This window comes from Camelus ferus, chromosome 11 (assembly GCF_009834535.1).
Source record: "Camelus ferus isolate YT-003-E chromosome 11, BCGSAC_Cfer_1.0, whole genome shotgun sequence".
Classification (NCBI taxonomy): Eukaryota; Metazoa; Chordata; class Mammalia; order Artiodactyla; family Camelidae; genus Camelus; species Camelus ferus.
The window spans coordinates 28,707,388-28,730,993 of record NC_045706.1 but is presented as its reverse complement, the minus strand read 5'-3'; the positions used below and the strand labels follow the sequence as shown (position 1 = coordinate 28,730,993).

Below are 23,606 nucleotides of genomic sequence, written 5' to 3'. Positions count from 1 at the left end.
ATTCCTCCAATGTGCGAGGAGGTGGTTCTGCAAAGGGAACTTGGCACCATCACCTGAAGAAGAGGGGGTGGGTGAAGTGAGTGTGGTGGGTGAAGTGAGTGGGCTCTCCCCCTCTGGAACTATTAGACCTAAGAATTAGCTCCTTAGGAACTGTAGAAAGAATGCCTTTAGTGGGTGAGCAGTTAGAATTGCCAACCCTGAGAGTCTCTGATAATCTGTATTAAAATTTGTACCAGCCCAGTCACACTGATGGTTTGCCAGGCAACAATTCTGGCCAGTTCAAAAAGCTCGTCTATTCTAGATAATAGGTGGCCTTATTCTGGTTTTCAAAAATCTCTATTGAAATGTCAGTAAGGAAGTAGGGATGAAGTAAAATGTGAAAACCAACAGAAGGATTCTGGTTATTTCCGGATCCCTGAATGTCCCATGTGAGAGTCATTAGTGGGACCCACCAGATATTTCTAGCTCACTTCATTCTTAAAATGGAAAGTAGCCAAAGGAGCTGCTTTGGCCAATGACATGCGAGTAGAAGTGATGTGTCTCTCCTGGGCGGTTGTAAAAGCCAGTGTGTGATCTGCCACAGAAATCGGCCATGCTCCAGGTAGCAGCTGCTCCATCAGCCCAGTCCTGACTGAGGATGGTATGGGGGTTGAGGGGGGTGGTGGAGTCTGCCAGATACCAGACATGAACAAGTAGTACGAACAAGAACTAAGTCTTTCTTATCCAAAGCCCCTGACACGTGACGGTTGTTTTTTGTTGTTGCAGCATGAGCTACTCTGTCCTGACTGACACATCCAGCACTCATACCCTTGCACCATTGGGGCTCATGCTTCAGGTACTGGTGATTGCAAAAATCATAAAACTTTGATGCTATAGTACAAAACAGTTGCATGTGTTAAATCATTTTGCATTAAGACTGAGTGGTTTTAGAAACATGGTCCCATATTACCCTTCCCTGATAATGATCCACAAAACTCCAAACACACCCTGAAGTCTCTTTATCTGGTCAACCTCAAAAGACTCTCCTTGATTAGAAATGACACTGTAGCAGCCAGGGCCCCCACAGGAAATAAGTGATATAGGCAACTAGCTATATTTAAGGAGGGCTTATTAAAAGGACTACTGATACAGGTTCCCCTTGGGGGATAATGCAGTCACAGGGTTAGACGGGTAGGGTCATTACCCCCCTAAGCCTGAAGGGGTCAGTGGAAGGAGTGGCTGCCTGAGCCCAGAGAGAGAGACCCCTCTTATAGGAGCCATGACCTTCTGTTTAGATGCCACATAATGTCCTCAGGCTCAAAACCAGGTGGAGACAAGTGGAAGGAGTTGCTGAGGGACAAACGGAGGATGCCTACCATATCTGGTACTGCCCATGGTAGTATCCATCTCCACAATGTTTACGTTGTCAGATTCCAGCCTGTTTGGGTCCAAGAAACGGGCCAATTCTGAAGCCCTCTTGAGCCTATCTCATGTCTTTCTGGGTCCAATAGGGAGCTCTGTTTCGGAGCCAGGCACTGGGTACTCACCAGAGAGTAGAAGGCCACAGAGAAGGTCCCTTTTATCTCCTCCCCAAGGTCTTGTGGTCTTGGAGAGAATGATGACCAAGAACACCGATCTTGTCTGAACTAGTAATACAAGCCCAGGACACATTAATAAATTCACATCCTTTAATGAAACAACTCTTTCTAGACATACGTTAGCTTCTCTCTGTTTCCTCTTCGAAAGTGACGTTTCGTGAAATGTAAAATCACGCAAAATAAAAATTACAATATATTTATAGATAATGCTCCAAATGGTTTTTCTTTTTTTAAAAGAAAACTTTTAGGCATTTAGGATTACTTTTCAGAAGTTCAGTCTGCAATAGAGACTTGAAAAACATCTGCTAAAGCCAAGGGAACGTTTGTTCACACATTGAACAGTAACAATGCCACGAATTATTGGAGACTTATCAAATGGACCGGATCAAGGGCAAACCGCGGTGTGACTTGCTAGTTAACAAGATTTTACAAATGATTTAAACAGGCTGATCGTTTCATGAGTAATATGAAACCTAACTTTAGAGGAAAACAGTGAATCAGCACACAGCCTTGCTTTCTGTTTGGAGAAATTCCAGAGGCTGAAGGTAATTCTGGACCCTTAGCCCTGCCCTGGGATCCAGGCTCTAGCATCAGCTAGACCAGATTACACTAGAATTGGACCAGGCTGAAGACCCAAACCCCAAATATTTCAGCAGGTCATTAAGATGATTCTCCGAAACGAAGCCAGTCTTGGAGCTCTGTGACAGCCCCAAGGCCCGGCCCCTAATTAAAGGACAGAGCAGCTTGGGTAATGGCCCCTGGGATGTGTGCAGGGCAGTCACTGAGCACTTGGAGGAGCTGAGGCAGGGTCCTTCTGCTGAATGGACTTTCTCCCGTGAAGCCAGCCGTGCGGTTCCTTGTGGGACCTGCATTGTGCATACATGTCGTGGGTCTGAGCTTCCAGGGGTGCTGTCTGGCCAGATCCAGCTGAATCAGAGCTTGTCTTTTCCGGGAATACATCACTCACAGAATGCCTAAATAAAGGTTTTCATAAGAGTCCCATTGTTTCAAATTGGCCATAGGTTGATAATTGTTGAAGTTGTGTGTTTTTGAAAATATTCATACTAAAGAGAGAAAAATAAGTACCATTGTTTCTCGAGGGTGGCAAATCCTGGCAGAGCTGACTCTTTCTGTCTCTGTCTCACTTTTCCAGGGAATTAATTAATCTTATTTAAAACAATTTTTTGTAATGTTTAATCTTTTGAGGGGGTGTTAATTAGGTTTATTTATTTATTTATTTTTTAACAGAGGTACTGGGGAATGAACCCAAGACCTTGTGTATCATTAATCTTATTCAGACTTCTAAAGGTTAGAACTTACAGAATTTTCATGTCCTCGGAGAGAGACCCTTTGCAGCCGCCTTATGCATCCTGATTTCTGTTTCAAGTTTGACAGATAAAATGGAACAAAATGAAAGCTCCTAAAACACAAACATCTGAGAAATGGACTCCACCCTGTGAAGCAGGTAAGACCTGGGCCTCCATCTGCTGAATCAAAGATCCCCCAGGGTAGGGTCTGCTATAGGTCACGGTATGTAGGCTGAACCTCCACCTAGAGCCAGGAAAGGCCAAGGGAGAGAGCTTGGTATAAAAAAAAAAAAGAACCACAAACACAAGGCCGGTCCAGGAGGGCCTCCTCAGTAAAGCTACCGTCGGTGGGGTGGCATGTATCACACTGCATTGATTAAGGCTCTGACAGTTACATACATACATATATACAGACATATATTATTATTCATAATACTTTGATTTTTTCTGTTTTAAGGAAAAAATATTCCCATGCATTTCTTCTAACTTTTTTTGTTTTCTTTTCTTTTTCTTCCTTTCTTTCTTTCCCTTTCTTTCTTTCTCTCTCTTTACTTCCAGCAATCATTTTAATTAGACATAGTCCTCTGGGGGCATATTCTGATCTTTAAAAAATATAACTTTGAATCTTTTGCAAATATTTTGTTTCAAATGATGTTGATTCATCCCCAAAGGAAGTCCAGTGCCTGGGAAGATCTCTGCTCACTGGAAACACGCTCGTGCACTGCCCTGTGTTCAGTACCAACCACACAGGACTTACAGTTATGTAAACATTATTTAAAAATTACTCCAACATAAATACTCTTTTAAAGCTAACATACCACAGCTTTTAGCTCATAATGCCCATAGATGCCTTAATGAAATGCCATTCAAAACTACCTCACTGTTTAAAGTATATCTGGAGGTTCTAAATTTATGCAAACAGTGTATTCTACGGTCTCCAGAACAAGTGCCAAGTGTGGGGAGTTCTGATTGCAAGTTGGTGACTGAATGCTAACTAGTCTGAGCAAAGTCACTGATGTACCCGCTAACTACCTGGTTACAGGAAGTTAGTCACAGGTGGACTTGTTCTACCAGGTGTTGATTCTTACATGACTTATAATTACCCAGTTTTCAATGATGTTCACCCCACAAGGGATCTGAATGGTCCCACTGAAGATGTTTGTGCACGTCTTGCAAATGCAGTTTGAATGGGTTATCAAGCGTCAAGGTCAACCATAGCAAGCGTCCCCAAAGCTGGAGGAAGGGATGGTCTCAGCTCATGGAAACCCAAGCCCAGGGGGTGTCTTCACCAACTCAGCGAGGGCGGGAGTATCAGGACGAGCCAGGGTGTTTTCTTCTCAGCAGACTGGGGACTCTCACCAGCAAATATTCTGCTGGAGGTCACAGAGGGTGCCTCCGCCCCCCAGTGCAATTAGGGAGGGGGAACCCGAGGTGGGCGAGGAGAGCTGACGATGCCGAGGGAAGGCTGGAGGTCTCCTTGCTCCGTGACTATGTGCCTTGGACACCAGTGCCCTCTATGCACGGCTTACTCTGGTGTCCTTTTCAGTCCTGGCACCCATACTCTCAGATTTTCTGGTTGACGTGTCCCTGGCAGAGAGTCAGCAAAAGTCCTGAGCCTAAGCTGAGAGGAACACATGAGCAATAACTGAGCTTTCACCCTCAATGCCCAGTGTAGACAGAAGATGGCCTGAGTCTCCAGGACATGGTCACAATGCCTGACACCCCTGGAAGCACCTCCAGAAATAGATCTGGACTCACCCGAGGGTGGGCTTTTGCCCCCGTAGGAGCAAGGGACAAGCAGAGTGAACAGGGCGTACCTGGACTGGTCAGTGACGTCAAACCTTAATCTTTAAAACTTCACGATTGTTAACACCGCAGCCAGAATCAAAGGAACATCTTCTCTCCTCTGTGTCTCTGTGTTGGCCAAACTTCATCAGATACGTACACCTCCAAGGCTAGATTTTGAGTTTTTGCTTGAGAAAAATACTGTACACTGCTTCAAGGGCAGATTCACAAGGTGCTATTGTTATAAAAACATTCTCAATTCCTGTCTTTCAAGAACATCATTACTTCTTCATGTGCAGGGCGTCCTGGAACTTGGTGCTGGTGTACTGAGCATGAAAGCCCTTCTTGTTGATGGTGTCATCTGTGTGGAATCGAATCATCAGAGAGTCCCCTGCAGAGTAGATTTCTTCCAGTGGCTGAGGGGAGGAGAAGGGAAAACCAGGGGGACTTTAAGCTCATTGGCTGTGCCTGGAGTTTAACACAAGGAGGATGAGACAGAACCTGACGCAAAGACACAGGATGGCTGATGATGCCGCGAGGCATCCCTGCCAACAGAGGCTCTGAAGGGCGTCAAAACAATCTCCTTCTCAAAGGAAAGCTTTGTAAATTCTGCTCCAGAGAGCACCTCGTCCCTCCCTCTGCCCCAGCCCTGCTTTTCCAAAAGCAATCCTAAAGGCCCAGCTCATAGACAATCTACTCTTTAGTAAGTGCACATAGATTAATTAAATGCACTGCTCTAAGCATTTTCAGATCTTGTCTCATGTAAACTTGGCAACAACTGTATAAAGCAGGTGCAATCTTCATTTTATGCTTGAGGAAACGGAGACTCAAATTCACACAACTAGACAGGACCCCAAAGCTCAGGTCTTTCTGACTGTAAAGTATGAACCATGAATCACCCAGCACTAGGGTCACCACTGTGGTGTGTCTCCCAGGAGACCTGAAACAAAGACCATTACTGAGGCCGATGTCCTATCCAAGGACAAAAATTGGGGATGGAGTCACTGTATTTGTCAGAAAGACTTTGCTAAGTGTTAGATGAGCAGGAGCCATGTTCAGAGGCTGCTGTCTGCCAGATTCTAATGGAACCAAACTGGGCAACCTATATACTTCTCTGCTTAGGACCTTCCCAGGTTTTCCTTTGCATGTGGACCCTGCAGTGCGAGAGACTTTTCCCTCAAAGGGACTCCAACAGTTAAGTCACATTTGGTCATCCTTTCTTCTTTGGTAGGTGAGAGAAGATGAAGGAAAATTTTTCAAAGACTTATGCAAATGCCAGGTTGAGGTTCTGTTCAGCACAAGCACTAATGACTCCAAAGTGATCTGATGGAAGTCCAGTCAATGGCAAAGAAGCTTGAGTGATCAGGCCTGGAGGTGGAGGTACGGGTAGAGCTGGGAGCCCAGCGTGGGCGGGGCCCAGTGTGGTGCAGCCAGATAGGGACCTGGACACTGAACTGGCTGGTCCACACGTTTTCACGGAACACCAGCTATACGCCAGGCTCTGTGTCAGGTGCTGGGGAAATAGCGATCAAAACAGGCCTGCCCTGTCCTAAGGAGGTAGCCCAGGAAAGAGGTGATAATGAGAAAAATAATGACCTTGAACATAACTACTATGTTTACAGTAAAAGAGTGATTCATAATTTTCATGGACATTTGGTTTTGTTTGGGGAGAGAATTGTGAATATATGGAATATACAAAAGTCTAATTAAAAAACTTTGAAAGCCTAAAGAACAAATAACATAGGAGGAGGTGACCGTTTGGAAAAACAGTACAGCCCTGAAAGGAAAATGCTCTTACCTACCTGACCTCAGCACAAGGCCTTCATGAACTGGTCCCCGGTGCCTCCCAACCTCTCCGACTACCCTCCCAGCTTCCCGCTCTGATCCGGCAGAACGAACCTCCTGGCTGGTGCTCTGAGTGGCAGGGGTTGCCAGGACTCAGACCCAGGGGGGTCTGATCACACAACGCATGCTCCGGGGCACGGGGCTTGCTCCCGGCCCTGGCACCCCTGGGACTCACCCCGGAGCCGCAAAAGCGGCCGAGCCTGGGCGCCGTGCTGTCGTAGCCGTCGAACGCCTCCATGTAGTCGTAGCCACAGTCGGCCTCCTCCTCCACCTCAAAGGTCCGGAATACCAACTCCACGCCGTATCCGTCCTCTGCCTACGATCACCCAGTCGCAGCGGGCCTGGCTTGGGTAATTGTTGTCCCCAAACTGGGCATGAGAATAGAGCTCTTTGGTCTGCACTTCGGCCTTCAGGCGGCCCCCGCACTCTGGAGCGAGCGGAGAGAGAAGCGCGATGCTCCCCGGCACAGAGAGCGCATGCGCCGCCCACCCGCGGCACCCCCCACCCCCAGCCTGGGGCTCTCTCTACACACCCTCCTACAGGCCCCCTTTCTCGACAAAGCCTTGTGTGTGCCCTGAGGGAGGGGCCCGGCAAGTTGCATTATCCCATTTTACAGAGCAGTAAACAGATCCAGGAGTTTCGGGGTTCGCTGGGGAATCCAAATTGGTCCTTATTTACAAGCCAAGGTCCTGTGTTCCCAGGCTGGGCCACGGAAGGCCTGGGGGGAATACCTGAGTATGCCACTGGAAAAAGCTTTTTCCTCTCCAGTTATGGAGACATGGGGCCAATGGATCGCTTGCCCAACTGGTCGCTGGGATGTGGTTGGATCTTTACCACTTTCCCCCTGGAAGTGCTAGAAGCATCTGAGAACGGCTCAAACCAGCCTGAACGACTTACTGTAATTTGTTATTTTTGCCAGCAGAGGGCACCAAAAACACACCAAAACTTCTAGTGATCTCTGAAACCTGAAACCCCTTGCTTGCATCTGAAAGCCTAACTACTGGCCAGTTTTGAAACTCCTATGGGTGTTACACGTAAGCTGTATCTTGTACTTTTTTGGGGCTAGGGGGGTTGCTTTCTTTCTTTCTTTCTTTTTTTTTTTTTATTTCAGTTGAAGTATGCACCTTATGCTTTAGACATGTGTTCTGTAGCCTTGGCGTCTGCGTTTTTTACTAGGACCGTAACCCTGGATGACCTAGGTCCCATCCTACCTTTTGCCTAGGCCGCTAGGGACCACATAATAAAAATGGGTAAACGACAGTGATTGGAAATTAGAAGCAACAGAAATTCTGAAGGCAAATTCATCCACTGCCGGTCCTTAATGTGCCAACGCCCCCTTCCCCGGTGTGGCTTCTGCACTGTCCAGTAACATCCCCCCGCCTAGCTGCAGCTCCACATCCAGCCTGGCCCCAGTCCTGTCCGACTGCCAACTCTTAGCCCCGTGTGTGCTCTGGCTTAGAATTTCTTCCAGGCCTGAGCTGCCTTTGGGAAATTTCAAATTCCTGAGACGTGGCTGGCAATGAACTGGGCACCAAGCAGAGCAGGATGCCTTGTAACCACCCTGCCAGATCCCCGCTCCATTCTTCCGCACCTGCTCTGGGCCCCAGGAGGCAGACCTCTGGGTTTACATGGATGGACCCTTTGCCCTCATTGGTCCAGCCACAGGGAACACCAGCAGGTCAGAGGAGAGAGACGTCAGAGCATTTTGTCCCAGGCCCCCTCCCTGCCTGGTCACCACAGGCTGTCTTTTGACTGCAAGTCACAGCTCCTGTTGGGGGGCCCTCTGCTTGCTCCCCTGTCTCCAGGCTCCAAGAACCTCTCCCTCCTCTGGCATCTGGGCCGGGGGTAGTAACAACCTTGCAGTTCCTAGCCCTTGTTGCTGCACAGTCCCTGTGATGTCCCCATACTCTGCCCACCCCTAAACAATCCTTTATTAAATTCTCTCAAATAACGACTCTACCTGAGTGTGTCCCCATTTCTTGCAGAGACCCTGACCCACCATGAGCACCTACACTCGATCTGCAGGGACAAGAAGGTGAAGTCACTAGTCAATGGCTTTTAAACTTCACTAGGGAAGTTACGATGCATCCCTGAACACTGGCGAGTTTTCTCCCAGGCAAGGGCAAGCCAGAGCGCTAAGATGCTGGCTGTCATTCTGTCTCACCTGATTTGTATTTTCTGGCTCTGGGGAAAAAACTGAGAGAAGGGGCTGTTAAAGGGATCAGAAAACCTCACAGGGCTCATGATCACGGTCTCAAACTCTGATCGGGCTGCAGGTGGCCACTGCGTTGCCAGAGGACCAGGATCAGAGAGTCAAAGTTGCCTCACGGGCTCTCGTCCCAGTTGTATTATTTACGTGGCTAAGGAGCAGAGCCAGAGTTCTCACTAACATTCTTCTCTTTAACACAGTAAATAATGTAAGTTACAAGCATAAACATTTTCTTCCAAGGGATGGAAGAAAGCTGATTACACTTTAAGTACAGGAAAAGTAATTAGGAACAGGAACATTTTTCATTTTCTGAAACTGGTCATTGGAGGGTACAAAGGGCTGATCTCCACTACTCAGTGCTCAGACTCAGGGATTCACAGACCAGCAAAATTATAAATAAAACGTTTAAAGATGGGGATGGGGCATAGGAGAAAGAAAGGAAAGGAGGAAAGAAATGCACCAACAAAGGGTTGCCCACTTTAAGTGCTGTCAGTTAAAGGCGTTAAGAGAAAACCACCCTTTCCCTATGGTTGCCCATGTTTCATCTCAAAAGGGACATGTTATCACAGACTTCCTGCCCCGCCCCATCGACAGAATTAAAGGCAGTCCTTTCCCTGCCTTCATCACCCATCTATCTCCAGTCCACGTGGGGACTGGGTGAAGGCCGGGGTCCCAGTCCACGCACCTGTGCTGTGCACTGCCTGGAAGCCTCTCCTTTGCACCGAGGCGTCAGAATAAAACCGGAGAAACAGGCTGCTGCCTGAAGCCACCACGGGGTCTGGTTTCTTGCTGCCGCAGAACCGGCCAAGGACAGGGGCCAGGCTGTCGGGTCCGTCGTACAGTTCCAGGTGGTCATAGGCACATTCCTGGTGCTGCTCGATCTCAAACTCGTTAAACGTCTGGGAAAGGAAGAGCAGCAAGTGAGGCAGGGTCACTTCAGCTGGGGTGGGGGCCCCTTTCCAGCAGCGGGAGAGGGCTGGGTGCCCAGGACACGTGTCTGCCCAGCCAGCTGTGGGGGGACTGGGGAGACGGGACCTCCCCAGAGGTCCACGAGACACCTGTGGTAGTCCCCGAGCAGTGAACAATAGCTTCCTGGGAAGTATTCAGCTCACACTCTGTGGCTGCAAAAAGGCAGAGCATGATCAATGTACCCACCATCCACTTCCCAAGGAAGAATTAAAAAACTAGCGCATATGTACAAGCCTCAGATAAACTGGAGGTCTGGGCTGACTCTGGCCCCTGTGATAGGCTGCTTTAGTTCCTCAGTTCTGCAGAGAACATTTGTGACAGTTACTAAAATCCCGTGGCCCTTCCACGGAAGCGCTCCTTCCGGTTGTGTACATTGTGCGTTCCTGACCCCACGGGTAGCGGTTCCCCCGCCGTCAGGAGATTTGTGTTGCCATTGCGAATATTTTCCAGCAGATGGCAGCCTTTCTCTAATGCACTTCAGTTCACACTCACCCAGATTCAAGACTGTTCCGACTGACCCAGGAGAGCAGGCGAAAGCATTTCCCGCAGGGGCAGTCACGCATATGAGGTGCCCACATGAGCAGCTGTGGTCAGGGCTCTGCCTTCACCCCTCGATGCCCCAGGCCTGGTACCCGCGCTCAGCCTGGGCGCGCATTCACCCACCCAACCTCCCCTCCGCTCTCACGGAAAAACACCCATGCAAGTTCTGGGCGATCCTCAATTTATCATCACCGCCTCCTGTCTTCTCTCCCATTCTGCCTGCATTACTGGTCCGTAATGCAGGGACACTTCATATACCGTCTGAGGAGCTCAGTTATCTCCAGAGTTAGAATGACCCCTTTAAAAACTGTTCGTCTGCCAGGGTACAACTTCTCCAGAGGATAAGAGGGTTTGTTTTACACTCCAGGATCTGGGAGTCTCTGGCTGCTGAGAAACAAGACTTGTAGGAAAAACTCATTTTGCCTTTGAAATAACCAAGCATGGTGTGCAGACCACAAGCATGTGCATGAATGGGACTTTTAAAAAAAGGCTTGAAAATGTATATTTGTTAATTCAAGAGAGAATTAGCATACATAGCTTAATCTCCTCTTGTTAATTGAAAAAAAATAAGTTGTAGAAGAACATGAATAATAAGAGTCCATCTGAGAAATGTGAGCAAGAATCAGGGTATTTACGGATATATGTTTTTTCCTGTCCATGTACATACACATACAGAAATTTCTGGAAGGATTCACAAGAAAATGTTCAGAGAGGTCACATCTAGAGTAGGTATAGGGGGATCTGATAAGTTTTTTTATTTCCACTTTCCAACCCTCTGTACTGACTACATTTTTTTTTATCTTGAGAGTGTATTGTTTTGTAAAATATTAAAACTGGAAACAATCGAACTTGAACTAGCACTACAGCTCTGTGTGGTGGGTGCCAGCTCACGCCAACACCACTGTGAACAGATGCTGTTTATAGAGCTTTTCTCACCCACCACTCTGTGCTGAGGGCTTCGTGTGCACCCTCTCTTTTAATCTACACAACAGCCCCATGAGGTGGGTTTCATTAGCAGCCCCATTTCCAGATAATAAAACTGAGTCCTGGAAATGTTGAGTAACTTCTGTGAACAAAAAATACTGCAAGCCATATCAGTAAACAAAGAATGCTGAAGCCATCAAGTCATCAGTGGCTGCTGCCACCACCCTAACCCCACCCCCCCAGTGAAGACAAGCCCACGGCCCAGCCTCTGCAGCCACTCACAATGGTGCTCTGAGAGTAAGAAAGGACCTATCTAGCATCTTATTTAGCCCTAGATAGCTAGATGCTTGTCAAAGGAATGAATTCAATGAGCCCAAATGTTTGCTCCCTCCCATACATAGAAAAGCACTAAATTCTTTAACTTGTGATGTTTGGTTTTCTTCAGTTAACAAGTAAGTAATCTTTTAATATTCCAAGTACCTGGTCTTTGTTGTAAAACCACTGTATATCCTGGCTCCTCCCCTACCTCTTCAGAGCAGTCCCTCAGAGTGATCTGCAAGACTGTCAGCCAGGGTGAGTCCTCAGAACTGTCCATTGAATAAAACATAACTCTCAACTTTTAGGCTGTGCATTCATTTCAGTTGATACTTCCCCAAGTTTCGGAGCTGGGAAGTGGCAGAGCAGAGACTCAGACCCGTATCAGCCTGATACTAGAGTCCACGTTATCCATAAACTATGAAAATGACTCACGAGTTTCACCCTGTGGCCCGCGGTTGAGGAGATGTTCCAGGTACACTCCCTCCGGCTGGGGTACTTGTCTGGCCAGTTGGGGCTCACCAGGGTCCCTTCCGCACTGCTGATCTTGTGCGCACAGCCAGCTGGGGGCGACGGGGTTGGGGGGACACATACAGAGAGAGGTGATTCACTTGTGGGCAGCACAAGAGGTGTCCTGGGAGAGCCCCCTCCCTGGGCTTATTTGTCACATGATTATCAAATGTGAGGGCGAAAGTTGGCCTGAACCAAGGGTCCCCGGTTCCGAGATTTGCTGATTGACTTGGCTTTGCTGCCTTCTTGGCAGCGGCGCGGCAGCCAGCTCATCGTTCTCACTATTGCTATTCTCCTCGTGGTTATCACCGGAAATCAGGTGGAGTCAGTGATTAACAGCACAGGCTCTGGGGCCAGATGGGCCTCGGCTCAAGTCCTGCTTCCACCGCCTGCAAGCTGTGGGCACTTACACAGGCCTTGGTGTCCTTATTTGTCAAAAGACTGCCAACCTCACTTGGGGGGGGGGTGTGGATTAAATGAGATAATGCATGTGAAAGATTTAGCAAATGCTAACAAAGCTGTCCATCACTATGCCTTCTGTTTTTTAGTTTTTCAAAGCAGTTTCAAGTGGAGGCTACAGATGTTGCCCTGGTTACTGTGCTATTTGCAAAGGGTGGTCCCACCTAGGACTTGCTCAGTAAGTGGAGTCACGTTTTGGCCAATAGCTAAAGTGCTTCTCCCTCTGTGTTGAGCACTGTGCTAAGCTTTTGGAACGCATCCTCTCTAATGGAGAAGATAAATGGAGAGATGGCAAGAGACCTGTTGTTCGGGGTGGAGCCCTGTCTTTGCTGTTACCAATCAGTACTCAGTACTAGGTACTAGTGCTAGGTACTGAGAGGGCGCTGCGGAGGTACCACCACCAACTCCAAGGCTGCCCTGGGCTTCAGGCTGCGACAGCTGGAGGGCGTGGCTGAGGGTGGGTCAGAGGGAAAGGCAGCTACCAGGAGGCCCCTGCCCATGGCTGCCTCTGCTCTGCAGCCACACAGAGAACAGGTGCCAAGAGGGGTGGCGGCTCAGACGCAGGAACTTGTGACCAACTGTGTCTGTGTCAGCGCTGGACTTGGAGGGGGAGGGGTGCTCTGCTTCTGAAGATGTCTGAGCTCATTTTTTAATGTTCCGGGGAGGCCCTGACCAACTCAGTTCTGTGACGCCCCAGCCAGAATCCCCTAGGTTGGAAATGTGTATCCCAGAGAGAGTGAGACAGGAAGGAAGGGGACAGGGCACAGCCACTAAAGGAATGACAGCAATTTAACACCAAAATGGTGGACGATTCACCTCCTAGTTGGTCTTGAGGATTAAGAGGTTTGACTTCTAGTAGACCTTGAGCTTCATTATATGCTCATTGTAACAGCGTGATCAAATAACATGCCCGCAGGCACCAGGACAGCCCCAAGGCTAACAACAAATGGGTGGTGGCCCAGTTCCTGGTAATCTCAGGCCCTTCCCCTGGGCAATTGGAATGGTCCCACTTTGGAAGCTGTGAAGCTACTGAGACCATAAAAACTGACAACACCACGCCTAGTGGCCCCCGCACTTTGGAGGCGGCCCACACTCTGTCTATGGAGTGTGTACCTACTTTTACTTTAACCTGAGCACCCAATTCCCACACCTCTTTCCTTGCCTTACACTCTATGCAGTATGTATCTCTCTAAATAAATCTACCTTTACTCAACGGTGGCTCGCACTTGAATTCTTTCCTGCGTGAAGCCAAGGACCCACACTTGGCGGCGCACATCCCAGGGGCTCAACCGAGACCTGGGACACAGCCCTCCTCACGCCCTACATCTGTTTTCCTGCATCAAGAGGACATGAGGTCCTCGGTCACCCTGGCATCCGTGCAGGGCTCTGTGGTGGGACCAATGCCTAGAGGCCTGTGTGTTTATGGAGATGCCCAAACTCTCTTTGCAGGGCAGGGTAAGAACAGAATAACTGGGCAGGAAAAACCATCTGGCCCTGAAGGATTCCCAGTAGTGAAGGGAGCAGGGAGCAAAGTCTTCCCCAAATTCTATTTTACTCTTGGACCTGCATTTGCCTCAGTAGGGATTATGACATAGATGACTGATATTTATTGACATTTCAAGTGCTTAATAGGTGTCAGCCTGTCTGAAATACTTTCTAAGCATTTTCTCATTTAACCCTCACAAAAACTTCAAGAAGGAGGTATGTTTAGCCCCTTTTAAACAGACGAGGAAACTGAGGCTCAGAGAGGTGAAGTAAGTCGCCCAAGGTCACACAGCTATTAAGTAGCAGAGTCAAGATTTAAACCTAGAGGGTCCGATTCTGGAGTTATTGCAGTAATAACTCCAGAAGAGCACTCGAGGGCCGCTGTGTGCCTCTGGAAGGAATGCCTGCCCTGGGGAACCACTCTTTAGCAGGCAGGTGGGAGGAGGGAAGGCAGATGTGGAGCCTTCTCGCTCAGGGCTCCGCAGACAGGAGGGAGCGTCCCTGGCTCTGGCTTTCATGCATGCGCACATGCGGGCAGCTGAGGTGGCCCGCCGTCCAGCCTCACCCTCTTTGCAGTCGAGCCCGTTGTCGTGGAGCCGGTAGCCGTTTCTGCACCGGCACAGGTAGCTCCCGAAGGTGTTGACACACTCATGCTGGCATCCGCCATTGTCCTGGGCACACTCGTCCTTGTCTGGGGAGATCAACGGACTCTCCTAAGAGGAACCACCAGCTTGGGAACGTCCCTCACAGCTCAGAACCCCGCTCAAAAGCAGTCTCCTCCAGGGAACCTCCCAGATTGCCGGAACTCTGATCATCCACTTAGGTGGGCAAGGGTGGGGCGGCATCTCTTGGATATTATCTGGCCCTGGTATATACTGAATTTCCCATGCTCCTAAAGCACTTTGATGTGTATATATGTTCTCCATCCCTGCTCCCCGCCAAAACCAAGGAGCTCCTTAATGGATAGGCTATTAATAATAAATTAATAATAATAATACCCATGTACTGAGTATTTACTATACAATGGGCACTGCCCCAGGCACTTTCTATATTATACTCTCTATATTATTGAAGTTAATTCTCAAACAGTGTTAGGAGGGAGGTATCTATGCCCCCATTTTACAGGTAGGGAAACTGAGGCTGTGAATGCTAAGGTGCCCAAGGTGACTCAGTGCCCAAGTGGCTTGTGTGACCCAGATTCATATTCTGCAACCCCACACCACCTCCTGCCCATGGAGCAGGTAAGCCTGCGAGCTGTGGCCCAGAAGGCCCAGTGCCAGCCTGGCTCCTCTGCTTTCAGCTGTTGTGACCTTGGTAGTCCTTGATGTCTCTGCCTCAGTTGCCTCACCTGTAAAGTGGAGTCAGTAATGGTATCCTTACCGCATAGGCTTGTTGAGAGGAGGAAACAAATCAGTACAGGGAAGGCACTTAGAACAGCGTCCAGCCTTGAGTAAGCGTTAGTTTTTATTTATCTACAGATGGACTCAAGTGGCCGCTGTATTATTATGGTCCTTGTAGCTCAAGCCGGCACAGTATGCAGCGCTGTCCTAAGCCAGCTTCCTCCTGGAATAACCGAGGACCCACCTCCATCCCCACCTCCCCGCACAGGGATCTCTTCAGGGGCCAGCGGTGTCTCCCTGCTGAACACTTGGCATTTTAGTTTTGCCCTCTTATTTCATGAGGACAACTAAGAACCTGTGAGAGATGAAGGCCACCCAACACTTCAGCACTGGAACCACAGGCTAGGAAGAGGCCAGGAAGCCTCTGCCCAAGTGGCTAGGGGGAGCACAACCCTGCCCACACCTTGGTTTCACACCTCTGGCCTCCAGAGCTGTTGTTTTAAACCACCCAGTTTGTGGCAGTTTGCTGTGGTGGCCCTGTGATGGTGGAGCCACCACTCTATACAATCCCAGAACCAAGGCAGAGATACTGTGAGGGCTGGAGCAGCGGGCAGAGAGGGGTGGGCAGGTGCCCCGAGGCTGGGCACCTGCAAAGCCGTGCTGCCCTCAGCCTGTGGCCTCACCCCCCAAACCCGCGCACCTGAGAAGAATTGGGCCCTGAAGCCGCGTTTGGAGACAGTGCTGTCGGACTTGAACTCCACACGCATGTTGCTGCTCTGCGAGGTGATGACCTCGGGCGTCTCGGAGCCGCAGAACTTGCCGTGCAGCCTGGCGTCGGGGGGCAGGCCGCTGCGCACCTCCACGAAGTCGTACTTACACACCTGCGAGGGAGCGCCGTGGGGAGCCGCCCTGTGCCCCCACGTCCCCACCCCAGACCCTGGAATACTGCAGGACCCCCTCCTGAGAGCTGCACCCTGCCAGATGGGCAGACGAGCTCAGCCAGGTCCAGCGGGAGGGTCCTCTCCACTCTTACTGGGATGCCTCCCGCCCAAGGCGCAGACAGGGGGCACGCCCGATCAGCACCCTGGCTGTAGGGCTCTGCCCGGTCTCGGCTGGCTGACTTGGGTCATTCCATAACCACTGTCCAAAGGAAGGAACGGGCTATTTATACCGTCCTGGTCCCCAGCTGCATCTCACCCCCTCCGCTGGACACTAAGCCCCAGGTTCCTACCCCAGGGGACGTACCTGTCCTGACCACCTCCCACCCCCAAGACCTGCTCCCTCCTCTCTGGTCCTGATTCTCCTTGGATGCGTCAGTGACAAGAGGATAAAGCATTCCGTCTGCAGAGGGGGAGCAGCTGAAACTGCAGCACCAGACCCTCCCCAGATTCTGCCCAGCTACGGCTCCATGACCCCGGGAGGCCACCTCACTGCCCGCGGGGCCCTGAGCCACATCCCAACATGACCCCTACTCAGTTAGAGCACAGGAACATACATCGTTGCCTTCCAGTTCAAACACTTCAAACTGAAGGGAAATCCGGTACTGAGCCGGGGCCACCACCTGCCAGACACAGTTTTTGTTTGTAGGATACTCCTTCGGCCACCCAGGGCTGGTGATGGTCCCATTCAGCTTGGTAATGAAGCCGCCACAGGCCACTGCACGGGGAAACAGAAGCAAGATTCATTTGGTTTTAGTTCCAAGTGACTGCGATTTCCCCCAAGCAGCAGTAAGCCCTGCTGTTCTCTAATAATAATTTTAAAAATACCTAGACCATCTGAACTGATTAATTCAGCATCCTTTCTTCTAGTCTGTTTCAACTGAGGATTTGGAGGGTTGGAGTTGAGGACAAGCCTTTACTGCTTTAAAAAAAAAAAAAAGACAATGTATTTGTGCTTACTTCTCACCCAGTGGCATAATTGGGGACATCACATGGCTTGGGCCAAGGAAAATTGGAAATGTTTGCAGCAAGCTATGCAATGTCCCTGGCTTCCATAAACAAGGAGAGTCACGCAGGTGGGCAAGAACAGCACCAGCCAGGTAGAAATGGAAGGAATGAATTGCACAATTGGTTGAGGCACACCAAAGTGCTCATAGTTATTCTTTGCTTTTATTTTCTACCTTAGCAATCATGTGAGTTTCACATGGTCACAGAAGAGAATGAACCACGGCCCCACTTGCACAGTTGCGAGGGTGGAGTTGCATAAAGTCATCTCATGTGTGTGACTTTATTGAGTTGCCTTTCCCTCCAGGAAGTAGGTGAATCGCCCACCACGACTGTCCATTGTGCCTGCACAGCTGCCCCATCTCTGTCTGCCCCACGTCTCCTAAGACTTGTCCCCCACTCCCTCTCATTCCCGCTTGGCAGGTCCAACACCAACCTTCACACGCCTTCTTGTCAGCGGCCAGCTCGTAGCCAGGATCACACACGCACTTGTAGCTGCCTAGCGTGTTGACGCAGCGCTGCTCACACCCGCCATGATCTGGCCAGGAACACTCGTCCACCTCTGTTGGGGAGGAAGGTGACCGGATTTTTAAATCATCACAAAGCTGCCCAGTCTGTTCCCTGTCACGTTCCACATCCCGGGATTCCCAGCAAGTCTCTTCTAAAAACAAGAAAGACTCCTGGTGACCACCTTCCAAGGACCACCTGTCCACGTCTGAGAAACCAGGAACAGCCACAGCAAGGGGTGAGTTCTTGACAACATGCAAGGGTAACTCACTAGCCAGAAGCGGGGCTTCTCTGAGCAGGGACCAGGCCTGGATCACCTCATTCCTGGAACGGTTCAGTATTTGTTTGTGACCTTAGGAAATCTCAAAGTTTCCATACCAAAGGCTTAATCAATTTTAATGCCATAAAATTGAGAATCCCTCCCTCCAAAAATGTGGAACTTCTCAGGACAGTAAGCAAAGAGTAAGGAGAAAGGGACACATTTCTAGATGAAAATGTGTAAGTATTTCCTAGGGATGGAGCCAGAATCTGTGACTCAGCATTGTAATCACAAATCTGAAGAGATATGCACAGGAAGATCATCAAGTTTACAGAAAACACCGGGCTCTTAGGTGAGCCAGCGCTTCCCAGAGACACTGCAGGAAGAGGCTATAGCGAGGCTGAGTTAGCCGGGGAGCTGGGTGGGATTCGGCATCGACAGTGTCCAGAGATGTGTTTGGGGCAATTAAATAGCAAGCAGGACGTTGTCCAGAGGAAGAACTGGAGAATCACTGGAGAATCTCTCCAGACATGTCAGCCCATGCACACTGAAGAAAGAAAAACCCAGGCATTGGGTTCTCCCAGGAAGAGTATCAGAAGTACAAGGAAAAAGTCATTATTTTCTGATACCAAGATATGGTACATTTATCCCTAAAAAGAGCACACAAGTTGTGACCTAACAGAGCTGCAGCCTCTGTTAGGGACTGCACTAAACATGGAGACATCATCAAAAAAAAAAAAAAAAAAAAGAGAGAGAGAGAGGAAAAGAAAAGAAAAGAAAAGAAAAGAAAAGAAAAGAAAAGAAAAGAAAAGAAAAGAAAAGAAAAGTCCAATCTAGGAAGAAGGATTGGCGAGCCAGTGAATGTACTGGTTCATAACACCATGGAAGGCAGGCACAGAACAAGTCCAGAGTTCACAAAATCTTAAAGACCTTGCATTACACATAAAAGAAAAGAAATCAGGACATTTTCGAGTTGGTAAAGACTTAGAAAGATCCCCAGTCCTGCCACCTCAGCAAGAATCCTTTAATGACATTTCTGGTAGATGGCTTTCCAGACCCTGCTGGAAAACACCTAGAGACAGGACGTTCATTGTTTTCAAATATATTTCTTGTCCTTTGAAATTTGAATTGTTAAAAGCTCTGACTCCTTGCCACGTCCAATCCTCTGGTCTTGCAGAAAATGCAAACCTTTCAACCATCATTGTATCCTTTTTCCAACTCAAATAAACCATTCCCTTCCAGTCCCCCTGGACTACGATGCACACAGTACTCGTCAATCTGGTTGCTCGTCACTGGGGAAAGGATAGTTTGTAAATATCCCATTATTGCACATAGTGGAGAGAAACTTAGGTGACTCTAAGAATGATGTGTTCTTGGGCTCAACAAAAGCTTAAATAAGTTGGTCAGTAAGGGAGACTGGGTTTAGAAGACATGCTCTTGGCAAGAGGTTGACACTACCCACAGGCTAAAATAAATGTAAGTATTAAGTTTGCTAAAGTAGTAACAATCCTGCAATTATTTATTACTTTACAGTAGGCAAGGCACTTTGACATTTGCTAGAAAGTATAAAAGGCAGAGAATCGACAGTAATAAGAAATAGAAAGAGTCCAGTCTTTAGAGTGAGCCAGACAGACCTGGGTTGAACTGACTCAGTGGGTCTTCCTTTAATAAACTGAGCAATTTGACCTTTCTGAGCCTTCCTCCTGGTTCAAAATGAGAGAAACAGCTGCTTTTAGGGTTATGGTGATTGAAAATGATGCCTGTGAGGTACGTGGCGTACAGCTGCTCTGTGCACAGTAGGTGTCCCTATGGACAAGAGCAGGGTTGCTTTTGAAATTCCAGTGGGTGGAGAGACACTGTGATGCGGGTAGTGAAAGACCAGGTTACCTGCATCCCTGAATCAGGTACGGGTAGAGGAGTGCAGGCCTGAGGAGGGAGAGAGACGAGGTGGGAACAGAAAGAAGGAAAAGGCATCAAGGATGGACCAATGAAGGAAGACTAGATGGGCAGGAAGGCAGCACGGCAGAGTCAAGAAACCGGCAACTGGCAGGTGGGCAGAGGAGGAGGGCAGAAAGGAACCGAGGGAAGAGCCCATGAGCCTAGAACAAGCTAACCAAAGGGCCAAGGTGGGTGGCAGAGGAGATGGATGCTTGAAGACGCTAGGGCTGTGGGTGGGACACACACGTCAAACATGAAGGGGAGGACCACTGATGAGTCTTCTGGCACCAGCGTAGCCTCGTGGAGGAAGAGAGGTTAGTGGATTGGATTTGCTAAAAGCAAAGTAGTTCCTCCAGAGACTAGAAGGGGAGAGTGTTTGGCCCAGGAAGGTGGGTGAAAGGTATACATCTATACCTGAGCTCTGTCCAGAAAGAGCAGAGTGATGTTTGGCTATTTCCAACCCTGCTCCAGCTCGGGGAGACAGGGTGCCCTCTGCAGCACCTGCATGGTGGTGAAGGAACATCTGCTTCAAGCCATGGGCTCATGCTTGCTCTGGGCTACAGTGGCCAAGGCCAAGCCTCCCAGAAAAGTCTGGGAGAGCACTGGGGTGGGAGAAGAAGCCGAACAGAGGTCAGCTTCGCATAGCAGGACTCTGGCTTCTATGCCTTCTTCATTGAAAGAAGGCACCGTTCTGAGGATAGATAATGACATGGCCCAGGTAAGATCCCCCAAGTTGTTTCAAAGACAGGTAAGGAAAGGGAAGGCAGGGCACATCCCTAAGCTTCTCAAGTACCTTGAGGGAAGCCAGTCCCCCACATCAAACACCCCATGAAGGGCCATCAGCTTTGGGACCATGGAATGTGGGGATCAAGGTGGTAAATCCTTACATCCTTTATGTGGGGAGCGAGGGACCGACGTGGCCCTGCCAACCCTCAAATGCACTTGCTACCTCCCAAAGGAAGCAGAGACGCGAGGTGCTCTGCTTGCTGCCCAGCCAGCAGGCTCCGAGAGGGACTTCCATCTGGCACAGGAGAGTGATGAGGAGGCCAACTGGCACCCTGGTCAGTGCCATGTGCCAGCTGGGCCCTGGGCAGAGACTCCAGCCAGCTGGCACCAAGGCAAGGGTTTCTTTGGCTGGTCCACCTCTTCTGTGTGGCCTTTGTAGTTACTCTTCCAGTTTCTTTCACTGGAGAAGTCCTGACACATGCACTGGCCGCTGTGTGCTCACAGGACATCCTACTGACGGCCTTGCTGGAAAAAGGCTGGCAAAGGAACTGGCTGTGTCCAGCTTGTAGACGGGTGCTGACCTGGGCCAGACCCCACGTGACTACTGAACACTTGTAAAGTAGCTTGTCTAAATGCAGGTGTGCAGTGAGTGTAAAACACACTGGATTTCCAAGACTTGGAGTGAAGAAAAACCCCATAAAATCTCTCATTAATTGTATGTATATTGATTACATATTAAAATGATAGTATTTTGATATGTTGAATTAAATAAAATATAGTATTAAAACTAATTTTGCCTCTTTCTGCCTTTCTCTCTCTCTCTCTCTTTTTTTTTTAATTTGGTAAGTTGGCTGCTAGAAAGTTTAAATTACTTATATGGCTTGCATTTATGACTTGTCTCCTATTTCTTTTAGACACTATGGTCTCTGGTCTCATTCATCCTCCTGGGAACCCTGAAAGGTAGGCAGAGCAGGGAGCAAGAAGTCCAGTCCACAAATGAGGAATCTGAGCCTTCTTCATTCATCCGTTGGCCCGTAAGTGTTTACTGAGGCCACTGTGGGTCTGGCTCTGGAAATAGATGGAGAACAAAGCTGGTAGCATCAAGTGTCAGAAAGGAAAACTGACCTGCCTGAGAGCAGGTAGCTGGTAAGAAATGCGGGCAGGACTAGAACTCAAACTTTAGATGTAAATCCAGGGCCCTTTTTCTATGCTCCCAAGGCATGGAGAAGGCAGAAAGGGGACGGGTGTCAGAATCAAATCACAACGCTAATGGAAAGTTCACATCCCTTCACCTTACTTCCCGCAGCTTTCAGGTCTCTCTAGAGGAGAGAGAATGAGCTGCCAGGTCCTATGCCTCTGGGGTCTAGTTCCAGCTCTTCCACCTCAGAACTTCAGTTTCCTCACCTTTAAAGTCAGGGTGATAATAACACCAAGCAAGGGCTTGTTCTGAAGACACAGTGAGGTCACAAATGCCGCTTCGGGCACACTCAGCTGACGTCTTTTCCTTCTCCTTTAATATGTCCCAACGAGGTTTCCACCAGACCTGGTTCCTCTTTTAAGATCCAGGGTCAAGGTCAATGCTGTATGTTTCTTCTTGTCTAAATGTGTTTCTCTGCTGTCCTTCTTGGCATAAAAAAGACATCAAGCTGGGCCTGTGCACAAAGTTAATGTGGATGGGCCACAATTAACACCTCTACAGGCACCTAAAAAGAGGTTTGCACATTGAAACGTCCTTGAAGTATCTAGGCTGGGTACCCTCTGAGGTCCTCACTTCACACAATACCATTGCCCATTGGCTCACAGGTCTTCTTTGTCACTTTGAGCTCTTGAGGACAATGACCATGTTTTCCTCTGTCTCCAGCCCCTAGCACAGCCCTTCTGATGACTGAATAATGTTAAATGTGGAGGCAGGAGAAGATGGCATCTTCTAAGCAGCAAACAGAGCTGGTTATCAGTTACTCAGAGCAGGACAAGGCTCTCGACTCAGTCCCTTACGAACCAGCTTAGCATCCCACAGAGAAACATCTTTCTCCATTGCACTGACTGGCATCTCCAGCAGGGTTGCCACCAAAAAAGCAGAAGCCTCAGTTAAAGTTGAATTTCAGGTGAACAACCAATTATTTCTTAGAATGGTATGCAATATTTGGGACATATTTATACTAACTTTGAATTTAACTGGGAAAACGTTTTATTTTTTAATTTGTTCAATCTGGCAACCCTAATCTCCAGATTTAGCTGGTGCTCTAAAAACTGTAATGCTGATCATGAGCAGAACCAGGCATGAGGTATGGGTGGGCCAACTTGTTACCAGTTACCTTACTGGAAAGAAGCCCCAACACCTAATTTACAGACCTAGGGGTGGAAGTCGGGGAGGAGAAGGACAGGAGAATTAGAATAAACAGAACTAGAATAAAATCTCACGATTATTTGTGACATGGTAAGTAATATAAGGTCTCCCAAAGTCATTTACATCATAATCCTGGAACCAACCGGTAAATCCATTACCTTAACCTGACGTGGCAAAAAAGGACTTTGCAGATGTGATAGATTCAGGTTCTTGAAATGGGAGATTATCCCGGATTATCTGGGTGGGCTCACTGTAACCACAAGGGTCCTTACAACTGAAAGAGGGAGGAGGAGAGTCAGGGTCAAAAAAGGAGCCGTGAAGATGGGAACAGAGGTCTGAGATGCAGCCTGGGAAGGGCTCGGCTGACCTTGCTGGCCTGAAGATGGGAGGGCACCACCAGCCAAAGAAGTGCAGGGGCCTCCCCTAGAAGCTGGAAAGGCAGGGAAATCCGACCTGGAGAACTGTAAGATGATACATTTGTGTTGTTTGAAGCCACCACATTTGTGGTCATCTGTTACAGCAGTGATAAGAAACTGATACGTGGTGACAGCAAGAAGGAATTGTCGCATCATTTCTTCCAGAGAGAAAAATAACCACTTCCAAGGCTCCTTCTCTAGCAAA

At 48.8% G+C, this 23,606-nt stretch overlaps 1 protein-coding gene across 1 annotated transcript in view; it reads right to left on the bottom strand.

Moving 5' to 3' along the window:
• Positions 1-3,032: 3,032 nt before the first annotated feature.
• Positions 3,033-23,606, bottom strand: part of TLL2 (tolloid like 2) — a 118,880-nt gene continuing 98,306 nt past the window's right edge. Inside the window, 9 exon segments of the mRNA XM_032491193.1 lie at positions 3,033-5,085; positions 6,690-6,830; positions 6,832-6,941; positions 9,409-9,622; positions 11,907-12,034; positions 14,491-14,616; positions 15,966-16,146; positions 16,761-16,921; positions 17,645-17,770. Of these exon segments, the coding sequence (XP_032347084.1) occupies positions 4,951-5,085; positions 6,690-6,830; positions 6,832-6,941; positions 9,409-9,622; positions 11,907-12,034; positions 14,491-14,616; positions 15,966-16,146; positions 16,761-16,921; positions 17,645-17,770 (1,322 nt within the window). The 3' untranslated portion in view covers positions 3,033-4,950.